This window comes from Sturnus vulgaris, chromosome 11 (assembly GCF_052056855.1).
Source record: "Sturnus vulgaris isolate bStuVul1 chromosome 11, bStuVul1.hap1, whole genome shotgun sequence".
NCBI lineage: Eukaryota > Metazoa > Chordata > Aves > Passeriformes > Sturnidae > Sturnus > Sturnus vulgaris.
The window spans coordinates 9,899,797-9,912,789 of record NC_142253.1 but is presented as its reverse complement, the minus strand read 5'-3'; the positions used below and the strand labels follow the sequence as shown (position 1 = coordinate 9,912,789).

The following is a 12,993-nucleotide window of genomic DNA, read 5'->3' as shown; positions in this document are numbered from 1 at the left end:
GCAATTGTCTCCACTCTGAGTTGCATGCTCAGGCCTAGAGAGCTGCCATCCTGCTTCAGTCACTGAAAGTTATATGTCTTTTCTAGGCTCCTTGTTCTGTCAGTGGAGAAAGAGGGACCCCTGGGGAATTATTTATTGCAGTCTAAGGTAGATGCCTGAAACAGATGGACTGAATTGCCCTCTAAAGGATATCTATTTCCTTAAGAGGTACTCTGGATCACTAGCCTGCACTAGAGTTTCTCTTAGCTGAGATGAATTTAATGGGTTTGATTCAGCAGCAAAGGTAAGCACAGCCCTATCTGAGAATGATTCAAGTCAATGGGACCTTTCCCAGGGCTGTAAAGACATTCATGAATGCTTGCCACGTCAAGATATGAGGAAAGGACATTGCAGCCTACCTGGTTTTTATAGCAGCTGTGTGCATGGTGCTTGTTCCTCTGTGGGAATAGGGGGTACTCTGGATAGAACTACAGAGTTCAGAGAAAACTGCAAAGGAGGTGGTTAATCTGTGCCTTTTCCCTTTTATTTAAGGGAAAGAAGAGAATTCCTACAATAAGATTTGACAAATTACCATAACAGGTAGTCCTTCGTATGATGGAAGACCTGATCCCCAAACACTTCCCCATGCAGGCAGTGTGTGTTTACTTCATGTTACACTGCACCTCTGCAGAGAACTTTCAGGGAACACTTCACTACTTCAGTTATTATCAGAGACAGCAAAACCAGAAATACCAATGGAGACAGGCTTTGGTTAGAACACTCAGTTTGAGAGAGGGAAGCTTCTTCTTCCAGGACCATCATCAGCTAACATCAAACTGAAAAGCCTTCTGCAGGATATGCAGGATAGAGACCCTCTTCTCTGTCCTTTAGGTTGAAAACTTGCATTGCCAGTAAACCTTATCTGGTGTGGTTCAGGTTGTGTGACCCTAAAACCAACTCTGTAAAAAAAGTTTCTATTTTGAGCACTGCTAATATATTAGACAATGAGACTACCAGAAACATTTTTGTCATACCTCAGCCTGCTGATTATAAATTGATGAGTTGCCACTTCTGCATTAGCATGTTTTTTAGGATTTAAGTGCACCAATTCCAAGGCATCGTCTCACTTTGAGAAATTCATGCAAACAGTGCCAGACTAATAACACTAAATGAAAAACCCACCCAACGAGCAAGTGTTGAAAAGCAATAATAAACTGCAAACAGCAGACTGAATGGGTGGCTTTGGTGAGAGTAACCTAGTGCCCATCTTCCCATTTTGAGCTCGGAGGAAATAAAACCTTCAATGGGAGATGAAAACTTGACCCTTGTGTACAGTAGATACTGAGCTGGGAAAGGAAATCTGATGAAAAAGCTGAATGAAATGCTGTGCTAATCCCTTTGAGAAAGCACGCTTGAAGAGTGCTCTGCCATCCAGAGCAAAGTCTAGGTTCAGCTGTGACATCCCCCTCAGGCTCCCAGAAAGTTAACAGGACACTGCTCAGGCCCAGAAACAGTCTTTAAGCATTAGTCATAATAATGAATAGCATTCTCTCTTAATCTGCTCAGAAAAAAAAAAAAAAAAGTTGTATAACAATTGGATCTCCTGGCACTATTTAAACCACCCTTAGCTGACCCTCCAGTGCGAGACTGCAAAGAGATTCCCTCAGGAAAAAAAAAACCAAAAACCTGCTGAAATTTGATATGGAAGTGTGACTCTGCTATTCCTTTTTGTCTGTGGAGGTAGCCTGCCTCTGATCCCTTTGCTTCCCCTGTTTCTACCAGCTGGGATGAATGAGAGCCAAGACATGGGCAGAGCCTTGTTTTGACACTGCTTAGATCTATATTAAAAAGAAAAAAAGGCATGAAAAGAGTCCCAGAGCGAGGCACACACCTGCCTGTTATTGGGGGTGACAACACAGGATTAAGTAGTTTGTATATAGACTTGTATGGGAGCTTTGACTCAAAAGCCTGATTGTTTCCTAACCAATGGTTAGAAAAGCTGCTGTATCCTTGGCTCTTTCCTGTGGCTTATTCCAAGGCTTAAGGGATCCTTCTGAAATGGCACCATCTTTTGTACTCACCCTTTGCTTAGCTTAAAAATAATGCAGGCATGTAGACCCATTAAAAAGGGTCTCCAGGAAAACAAGCTTTTTTACTCAAAGAACAAGGGTAGAAAATTAAAATGTGCCCAGATGGACATGCACACACACGGTCTGAAAGGCTCTGCTTCTCATCCTTTTGCTTCTGAGCAGAGGGAGTGAACTTTTAATTCTAATATCACAAAGGCCCCATCGCATCTTGGTTCAAAGTCTGTCTTAATCAGCCGTGACCACACACAGAGCTGTCTATCTTATTTCCTTCATTTAGGAAACATCATTGGCAGAGTCAATCCCCACACCTGATATGCTTTAAAAATCACATTTGATTGATCATATACTCCCAAGATGCACGTGTATATATTTCAGATTCAAAACACTGTTCAATTTTTCATTTTGCCTGATTGTTTTTGTTTTTAAATAAATAGCCAGTCTGCTCACAGCTATCTCTTATGCAGTATTATTAGGCAAAAGTTTAACACAAGATACTTCAAAGGCCATTGACTTAATTGGAGCACCTGGTATTTTCCTGTAAGTTGGGACTGTATTGTTACAACCAATATTATATTTTACATCTGTGTCTAATTACATGAGGAAGACAGCTGTGCTGAGGGCAGACAGATTTATTACAGACTTGAGTGGGGATTGCAGTATGAATTATTCATTTTTCGTTATTTCTTGTCTCCTCCCTTATACAGTAGTGTCTGACAAAAACTTAGTATGAGAGTGAGACTAAAAGGCAAGAGGATGCTTCATGATAGTCTGTGACCAATAGGCAACTCTAAAGCAAAAACATGTTTTTCATTACACTACTGTCAAGGGCAGAACCAAAATGAACTGCCCAGCTCTGAGCCAGGATTGTCTGCACACCGTCCCTAACATAATTGATGATGCCTTTGACAAACAAGGCCATTGTCACATCGGCTGCTGTTTTGTTAGACAGGGAGGTGGATGGAGAGAAAATGAGGATTTTCCAAGAGAAAAGAAGCAAAAATCAGTGGGAAAGGGTTGTCAAATATTGGAAAACGTAAAAGGGTGAGATTTTGGAAACTTGCTTTTATGTTTCTTTAATAGTTAGGTTTATTTGCAAATCCATGGTACTGTTAAACAGATAAAATCAGTCATCCACAGCTGCCCCTTCAGCATGTGACATGTGGGCTCTTATTTTAGGAGTTACCTTAGATGCACAACTGGGATTTTGGCTGTAATACTCTGGAAGCTAGACAATGTACCCACCCAAGCTGAAATGCTAAATAAACACAGACTGAGTAAAGAGTTTGCAAGCCACTTGTATAACTCATCTGAAAGTGTTGTACATGTATTGATTCAGCTTGCTTTCTGATCCACCAGAAGCTGTCCCAGTTTCTAACTGGAGAATATGTCTCACAGTTCATCTGGGAACATTATTTTACTGAACTGTAGTCTCAAAATAAAAAAAAAAGACAGTTTTGTTTTATGCTTCCTCATCAGCTTTCACCAGTGCTGTCAGTCACAGTGCTGTGATACTTTCCCTTAGGAATAGGGTAGGAGAAGTTCTCATCTTCCTGAATCAGGTTCCAGTCTCAGCTGGGGATAGGTAGCCTAATGATGGGAGTTACCCATCTGTTAAGTGACTCTAACTGGTGAAACCCAAAAACTACAAAGAGGGATAGAGACTCAGAGGCTGCAGAAATCTAAGACATTTTAAGTAAAAGCTCCAAAGGTAGATCCTGCATATGGTAATATTACAGTGAAAGCAAACTGGATTCAAGTAACCCTGATGTCGGCCAACTCTTACTCCTTGTGTCTCAAACCTGTCTGCAATAAAGGAAGGGCGTTTTCCCTGCTTATCTCCAAATCTATGACATCTATTGTTTTCAGTGACTGACAAACTAAGAGTCTTTTTCAGGATGATGTAGTCAGCCCTGCAAAAATGGGGTGGGGGGTGAAATCAAGTTTAGCAGCAAAAAATCAGACCTTGCCTTTGAACCTGTCAGGGCTAATGAGCACTTCAGAGTTACACCTGCTCTCCAGAGCTGACAGCACAAGCCCTGGGTTTGCTCCCAAAGTGGAGGCTGCTTTGTGGCAGGCAGGAGAGGCTGCTGCCCTCCTCCAGCCTGCCCATTGTGCCGAGCACATTGCCCGTGACAGCACGTGGCTTTTCTGTCCCTAGGCTGTTGTGCTAGTGTCCCCTGAGCACAACGGGCCCAGATCCATCCACAGCAGTATAATAATATTATTAAAATTATTGGCATAAAGAACACAGGGCATGGGGGAAAAAAATAACTATATGGTAAGTAGACCATCAGAGAAATGCCCATTGAACAAAATTGCTCGCCCTTCTTCTTGTACTATTTTCAAAAGGTATTTTCTTTTCCCGAGTTTCAAATATGAGGATGCAGATGAAAGTGACTCTGTCCCTGCTACATTTTAAACTCTCTTTAGTCATATATTTGTCCCTTTCTCCTTGGAAAGTGATGCGTGGTATCAGAGTGTTCTTTTGGTCTCTTATCTGTGAGCTCATGAAGAAAAGTAGTTTGATCAGAAACAATGATGGGCAAACTTCAAAAGCTTTGGAGATCATGTTTGGTTCAAATAAGCATCCAGAAAGGCTGGCCTCTGATCCAAGCTATCTAAACACCTTGGGTGTCCAACATTTAACTGAAAATCTCTGTAAAAGCAGGCCTTAGCCACGAGATTTTTATTTCTGCCCTCTTCCAGATGGATGAAGTAATGATGCATTGCCATTTCAGTCTGCCACAAGTAAAAGGGCGTGCTGCTTTCTTAATACAAAAGAGAGCTGAAATATGAAGCCTGGAGTTCAGCTCAGTTCTCATTTTGATCAAACTTGTCAGAACATCAGAGATCAGTGGGTTTTGTTTACTGCTTGTATTTTACTTCTGCAGAGCTGTTGGCACAAGGCTTGACCATCCCAGCCAGGTTCTGCCCTGATGGAGAGGAGTCAACTGTGCTGGCTTGCACCTCTCTGTGTGTGCCTCCCTGATGCTGTCACATCAGGAATGTACCAGTGGTGTGGGATTATGGCAATTTATTGTCTGTGCAGGAAGAGATGCCCACAGAAGCTGTAGCTATCTGTTTTCCTGCCAAATTGCCTTGAGTTGCTAGGCTGGTGTCAAACTGGCAACAGCATTTAAAAGATTTGGAGGTTTTTCCTCCTATTTGCTCATCTTCAGCTACATGTAAAATGCATCTAGTCAGTTTACACGTCTTCTCTCATTCTGCTTTCTTTCCTTGAAAAAATCTACTCATGCATTTGTGAAAAAAGAATTAATCAGTTTGTTTAAACACATACATGTTGTGATGTTTAGCACTTTAGAAAGGAACTGAAGGAAATTTGTGCACTCTTTGGAGGCAGAAATTGACAATATGTTTCTGGTCATCTCAACCACCTGTATAAGCTGCATGTACCCCAGAGGAAACAGCAGTTTTGTGATCTGTGTGTTTACAGGAAAGGCAATGTAGGCAATAGCTATAAATCTTTACCTTGGCCTTGCTAGTGAAACTTTCTGCAGAACACTTTTAAAGTGAATCACCTTCAAGCCCTTTAAAAATAAACACACAGAGGAAGCTTCCTGGTATCACTGCAAAACCCTGTGTGGTCACAATTTGCGTAGTAGGGAAGAATTGTCTTTCATGCACAAATGCTCCCAGTTGTACATGTTTTTCTTTGTCTAACAAATTAAAAAGAAAAAAAATTGTAAAAATAGGCTGAAATGCAATGTTTACTAGTTCTGACTTAAAACTACTGAGCATGAGGAAGAGGGTACAAGTTTATCAGCCTTGCAAAACTGTCACTTAACCAGCTGACCCCATGGCACATAATTTGAATTGCCTCTTGCTGTGTGTCCACAGCCTGTGCCTGCCATCCCATGGGTTCAGCCAATGCCACGTTAAGCAGCAGCTGGAGATGCCACCCCCGGACAGGATTCTGCTACTGCAAACCAGGAGTGGCTGGTCCCAAGTGTGACAGGTGCCTCGTGGGCTACTGGGGCTTTGGAGAACACGGCTGCCAGCCCTGTGACTGTGCCAGGGACTGTGACCAGCACACTGGGACCTGCTTCAATGGGTAAAGAGACCCTGCTCTGGGTTCACTTTGAGATGGGACTCCGTGAAATGAAACAGAGACTAACAATTACTGCAGCAATAACAAATATTGGAGCTTCAAAATAATTTGAATTTAAATTTTTGAATTTTTGGCTTTAAATCATAAAAGGTTTCTTAGGTTACATCTACACCTTTAAGTCCACTGCATTATCCAAGGCAATCTTGAATAGATGAACCTTTGCAGTAATAATAGGCATTTCCACAAACCCATGGAAATATTTGCAGGGTCTTTAAACACATCTTTGCTCTGAAAATAGATGGAAGAGTCTGAAGAGCCTGCCTCTCGTCTGTGCCCAGGGTAAAATGAACGATACTCTCCCTCTTGTTTCTAGAGGGCCAGGAATCTGCACCCCAGACAGGTATTAATCAGTACAGAAATCCTGTGATTTGCTGAGCAACTGCAGTTCTACAGGTCCTGCAGCTGTCCTCAGGTCCCAGTGACATCAACAAGTAGTCACTAAGTTACATAATTCCCTAAAAACAAACAAACGTAAGCAAAAAAGGCCTAATTTATAGGCACTTTAAAAAATGCTAAGTCAGCAGTGGGAGGCCTAAATAAAAGCCTAGAGCTTGTGATCTCTCTGTCTGGCATCAAGTCTCACTCATATTTGCACTCCCAATCTGAAGCAAGCAAGCTCATCACCGTGTGTGCAGGCAAAGCCAGCTGTTTGATTGATTGATTGATTGATTGATTGATTGATTGATTGATTTCCCACCCCTGGTGCCCTAACACAGTGCTGTGGTTTATGTGTCCCCCAGCTATGACACTGAGCCCTTCTTCCACATCCCCATCGGGGGACGGATCCCCGACCTCATCCAAACTCCGGCCAACGAGAGCGAGGAGGAGTGGACATGGAATGACCACGAGCAGGGATTTTCAGCACTGAGGCACCCAGGTACAGCCCAGAGTTTGGGAACACTTCGTTGCCAGTTCTTTCAACCCTCCACCCTGTCTGGGTCTGCCCCACTCATCTCCAGCTTGTCTGTAGTATTTAAATGGTTCTCAGTTTTGCCTGCCCTGTAAAGATCAGTATTTACCATCACTGGTGGCTTGGCAGAGGTAACAGTGCCACTTACTGCATAGCTCGACTTTTCTGAGATGGATATTGCCTCAATACCAGGAAGGATCAGCATATCTTAGGTTATGGGATCAAACAAAGGTCTCATTATTTACATAATTTACAGCTGGATCTGATTCATACAAATCTCTTCATTAGGATCAGTTTATTAACTGTACAATAGACCTCATGTGGGCTGCATTTTACTTGACAGTGCTGATCAGATTTCAGAGTAATTATTTTATCATATAACGGGAAACACATTTGCAAATAACCGAGTTCACTCTCCAACTTCTTCTTAAGGTCCATATAGATTATGGGAACTATAGATATCTAACTTTATAACTGACAATCGTTTACTCTTTTTTTCTCTCTCATGCCCTGGCTCTTCTCCAACCTTTTGTGTTCTGGGGTTTCCCTGCTAGAAAAGTGTGTGTGCAAAGAAAAGGTGCTTGGAAGTGTCAATGACTTCTGCCAAATGAAATATGCCTATGGTAAGTGGGTAACATGCCCCCAAGCTATGACCATTTCACAATGTTCCCACTGTGAATATCATTAGCTAATAGCTATGAAAAATGACAGGATTAGTTAAGTCCTGGGAGGTAGGATTTCTTCTGCCTTTTTTGTCTAGTGACATGTCCAACTTCTGATCAAAAAAGTGATTAAAAGCATTTTTCATTAAAAGTTCTGTGGTGTTTCCTTCCCACCCAGTTCATTTCCCTCTTTACAGCAGGAGGGGTGCTAGAATAATACTCAGTGGAATGATTGGCCTCCACATCAAGAAAAAAATCATAAAAAACCTCACATGCCATTGCTTTTGCAGTCATTATGAGGTTCCAGTAGCCATGCTCACTTACCAAGAATGTATTTAAAACTGGTGATTATGAACACCTGGTTCATGCCATCACATGAAGCAAGAAAGGAAAGCTCTGGGATCCAGAGGTTTGATGTGCTTGTGCCAGGAGACAACAAAGCCTGCTTGAGGGGCTGATCTACATGAGCCTGTCATGCCAAAAAGCTATGGGATCCTACTAAATTAAAAGGAACAGAAATTGATCATGGCAACCAGGTGTTGGACCACAAAACAAAAATAGTTCTTCTGGTTTGTTGTGCAATTATGGAATTTTAGTCATGAGACACACCTGATGACTTCCTTCCTGTAGACAGCCCCTTCTCACAGAACAGAATTTTTGACAGGCCAAACTTAAAGCAAAATGCTGAAGTTTTGAAACAGGAAATATAAAGTGCAGAATCAGTGCACTTCAGACTGGTAGCTGCTGGTTGGGGTTTTTCACCCTTCCTTTTGTATACATACAAGTGCTTTCCTAGAATTTCCAAGTGTTTGACAGCAGCCCATTAAAAAATAGTTACTAAATAACATGGTGAAAGGATGCGTTAACTACTTAAAAAGCAAAACCCAGTTTTTCTGCCCCAGTTTTATTCACAAGATCCATCAGTGAAGTAGACAAGCACTGTACCTTCTGTACAACTGCACTTTGGAGTTTTTTCTGCTGTCTTCTTTCAAGGTGTTAAAGTTCTACCTTTTAGCAGCATTAACCAAAATTCATTTAGAAATTCATTTTCGGTCTCTATTTGAATATGTTTTCTGGCAGTAATAAAAGCAAGAATCCTATCTGCTCATGACAAAGGAACCCATGCAGAAGTTGTTGTGAAAGTGAAGAAAGTCCTGAAATCAGGCAAAGTGAAAATTGCTCGGAGCAACAGAAGCATTTACCCAGAATCCTGGACCAACAGGGGCTGTACATGTCCCATTCTCAATCCTGGTAAGGACAAAATACTCACCAGGGTTTTTGTTTCCCCTGTAGACAGGGAATATCAATTTAGGAATATCAGCTGTGATCAGCCTTTGTGGGGCAGCATCCCTCGATTCATCCCCAGCAAAGAATGTTTCTTTCCAGCTCACAGTTCTCAAGGAGGGTGGTTAAGGCAGGAAGGGGGAAAAGGCGTAAGCAGCAGCTGCCACATCCCAGAACTCGCTGGAATGAAATAAATTTGTAGTTGTAACCCCTGAGCACAGTCCTGACACCAGGGAATCTGTGTGCCCAGGAGCCAGCAGTGACAGGACACACAGGGATGTACACATAAGATGCACATGCATAAACTGGATGAAATTGCCAAAGGTGCTGTATGCCAGTTCCATATGAAACAAAGAAATTCTGGTTTGGTTCTTTCTTATTCTTTTCTAACTAAGGGTTTTCCCTTTTTTTTTCTTTTTCTTTTTTTCCCCCTTTTTGAACTAGGTACTGACTATCTTATAGCAGGTCAGGAGGACTCTAGGACTGGCAAACTCCTTGTGAACATGAACAGCCTGGTGAAACCCTGGAAGGCATATTTGGGAAAACAAGTATCAGATATTCTTCGAACTGGATGCAAATAATTCCTGCTTCAGAAATTACAGTGCTGGACTTTGCCTTTTAGTAACACTGCAGTGAAAGGTGTAGTTAGTTCAGGCATTCCCATTCAACATGCTCCTAACTGAAGTGAGGAAAGCAGACTTGCCATCCCTCCTTTCATGTGCTTAGACAGGAAACTCGGGACATGACACTTTTTTTTAAAAAAATGCACAGCCTTATAATAAAAAATTACCTAGTGCATCATATATAGATCACAAGTCAGTTCTTCGCTTGAGCCTGACTCCAGCCAGAATCATTTTACAAGGCAAAAATAAGATAGGGATTAGTGTTTCCATACTTCAGGTCAGAGTCTGATATTAATATGCATAAACTGCTTTCATAATACATTCATTACTGGGGTGTAATTTTCTTTATAAGTGACCACTAAAAGGCAGCAATTTCTTTCAGCTTTACAAGTGGCATAATACTAAACAAGCATATAAGAGAGCTCAAACTGATTCACCATCAGACTGCAATTATGCCAGTATAAAGGGCTGCTTTCTAGAAGACAATATTATCCCCCTGCTGACCAGAAACAAACATGTGGCTTACCTTGGGACAGTGTCCTTTAGCGATCATCAATGCTTAGTGCTGAGCTCTGCAGCAGAAACCACCTTGGCTCAAACTCCATTCCAAATCCAGCTCTTTGCTGTACTCTACTTATTCTGTAACACCACAGAGGTTTCACAGCAATAACCACAAATAAGCCTTAATTATAGGAAAAAGGCCGAAGTGTGAGGAACTAGCAGCTGCTCTAATGTTGAAATTGTGGCACTACAAAAGGTACAAAGCAGAAACAGGAGGGAAATGGGTTGGCTGGAGCATGTATCAAACGAGGTGAGCTGTGGCTGTGGGAGAGCAGCCTGGCTATTCCAACTGTGCTCAAGACCACTGGCCTTCCATTGCACTTAGTGCTGTCATTGTGCTTTATTTCTCTTGGTCACACTTCAGGGTAAGATGCTGAAGCTCTGCTTCCTTCCCACAGTGCCTGAGGATTATTTCTCCCTCTGCAAAAGTACAGGAGTGGTAACATCTGCACTCCAGGTAAAATTAGTTCTGCTCTGCAAAAGCATTCTTTCTAAATCAATTTTACCCTATAGGAATCAAGAGGTAGCTACTTAAATCTTTCCTTAACTCAGAATTTTGAGGAAATTGTAGTTTGAGACCTGTGTCCCCTGTTTAAGGATTCACAACCAAATGAAGCTGGTTGGAGCACTCTCTTCAACTAAGCAGAAATTATAAGGATTATAATCAATCTATATCCTTTCAGGGGGTTACAGAGAAAGAGCAAACACACATGCTACTTTTGCATATTTCAATTCCATGTCTAATATTTAATGCTCCTAGGGAAGAGGAGATGTTTTTATTTAGCACTGTCTGGTTGATAAGTGGGATACCTAGAAAACCCTAATCCTAATGCAGAATGATGGAAGTCCTAGCCTACAACTTAGACCATCGATTTGTTCTCTTTACCACTGAGAACGTAAAAATTCAGCTTCTTCCATTCTACTTACTGCTATTTTACTTTGAATTTCACATTGTCTGAACAGCAGAAAAATCCTCAGCTCATTTGGAAATGGATGATAGGCAGATCTTTAGGGGAAAAAAAGCTCCAATTTATTTTCCCAACAGGATATAAACAGTGTTTCTAGTGTTTCTTCCTCCCTCCTTTTCAGGAAATTTCCCTTCCTCCATTGCTTTCCACCTTTTACTTCATTATTTATTTGTTGTTATCTAAAGTGGTATCCAACCATGTGGCATCTCCAACAAGCTATTTAATTAATGCAATAAAACACTTTTTAACCAAGGCATTTGGCAGAATTTGAAATGTCAGCCTTATGAAATTAGGAGCCCAGCAACTGCTTTCTTTACTGTCTCCAGAAATTGTCTCACAACAAAGAGATTAGTTCTCTTTCAACTATCAATAAAGACCTGTACATGAATTTACAGTCTGATCTCAAAGGGCCTCTCACAAGAAATGAAATTCAAGTGTAGGTTTAGAATTAAGCTAAGGAACGTGCTTTTCAACAGAGACCATTTTACCTGTAGGGGATCTTATTTAATGACAATGGGGATATTCCCTGTTGGTTTATAGTCAGCACCATATTAAAGCAAACACCTCTATTCCACTTTTTGTGCCAGACTGATGGTTTTGTGGGGAGGGTAAACGTCTGCATAAACATCTGTTCTCTTCTGTGAATGAAAGTTATTTTTTGACACAATCATTTACTAGCATTACTAGCTACTGCTACTAGAAATACAACTTGGAACAAGAATATTGATACCCTGGTGTGTCCTCTTGGGGCCTATGATAATACAGTGATTAACGACTACCAAATGAAACATTGTGGTATGCAAACAAGATACTCAATACATCGTACATTTCAGGTATCTCGAAAGTATTTTATATATACACGTATCTTTCTCTAAAACTGACTGCAATTTGAATTTATTGGTATCACTACCTCTGCTGATCAAGCATCGCTGAGTTCACAAAGAAAAATGAAAGAATAAAGTTTCAATTCACACAGAGCTACCCTGTGCAGTCTTTGTTCTGCAGTGCTCCAATCCAGATAGCCTGAAAATAAGACTCTAAATAGAAATGCATTGCACAGATCACATTAGAACAGCTAGTGATGATGGGAAAGCTTAAATTGATATCACTATGAGACTTAAGAGATGAAAAAATTTATTTACTTGTGCAGTGTACGTGAAATGAAAATAAGCATAAGACAGTTCAAGGTGACAGCTGACCTCCTAGGAAAAGCTGTTGCATATTTGTCAGAACAAGCAAGCAGCTCGTACATAGTAAATTAAAAGAGGTACCACAGAAGGCATGGTATTCCTGTACCAAAAAAGAATTGGGTTTTTTTGACTTTTGTACAATATCTTTTTGACCTTGTGACTGCATGTCTTAGGTGACACAGTAAGACAAAGAATGCGAGCATGGAAAAAAGGATGAATTTGCCCAATCAAAGTGGAAACTTGGGAATTGTAGTGGAATCACTACAAATCCTCCTGAGCTCCTTGTCTTGGCCTTCCTGAGCTGTCTTCTCACAGATCATTAATATCAATTTACAATAAGCCGTTTTAAAAAGCAAACACTGGTGCTATAATCATTGCTGCACTCCTCTACTCTTGCTCTGTTGGCTGTGTCTTCACTCAGTTCTACCATCACCAACAAAACATCAGCTCCAGAGAGGTTAAAAGCAGTTGAAAAACAACTGCAGACAGGCTCCTGTTCAACAAAATGAAATCATGTCCAGTGAAGAGAGCTGACCAAGAATAAATGACAAACTGCTGGTAGCTTCTCTACACTGTCCCACACTAACACTGATAGAA

At 41.2% G+C, this 12,993-nt stretch overlaps 1 protein-coding gene across 1 annotated transcript in view; it reads left to right on the top strand.

Moving 5' to 3' along the window:
* The window catches only part of LOC106850640 (netrin-4-like), a 41,876-nt gene extending 32,019 nt beyond the window's left edge, over positions 1–9,857 (top strand). The window contains exons 6-10 of the mRNA XM_014872127.2: positions 5,928–6,141; positions 6,939–7,075; positions 7,663–7,731; positions 8,851–9,021; positions 9,499–9,857. Of these exons, the coding sequence (XP_014727613.2) occupies positions 5,928–6,141; positions 6,939–7,075; positions 7,663–7,731; positions 8,851–9,021; positions 9,499–9,635 (728 nt within the window). The 3' untranslated portion in view covers positions 9,636–9,857. The remainder of the gene's footprint in view (positions 1–5,927; positions 6,142–6,938; positions 7,076–7,662; positions 7,732–8,850; positions 9,022–9,498) is intronic.
* The last annotated feature ends 3,136 nt before the right edge of the window (positions 9,858–12,993 follow it).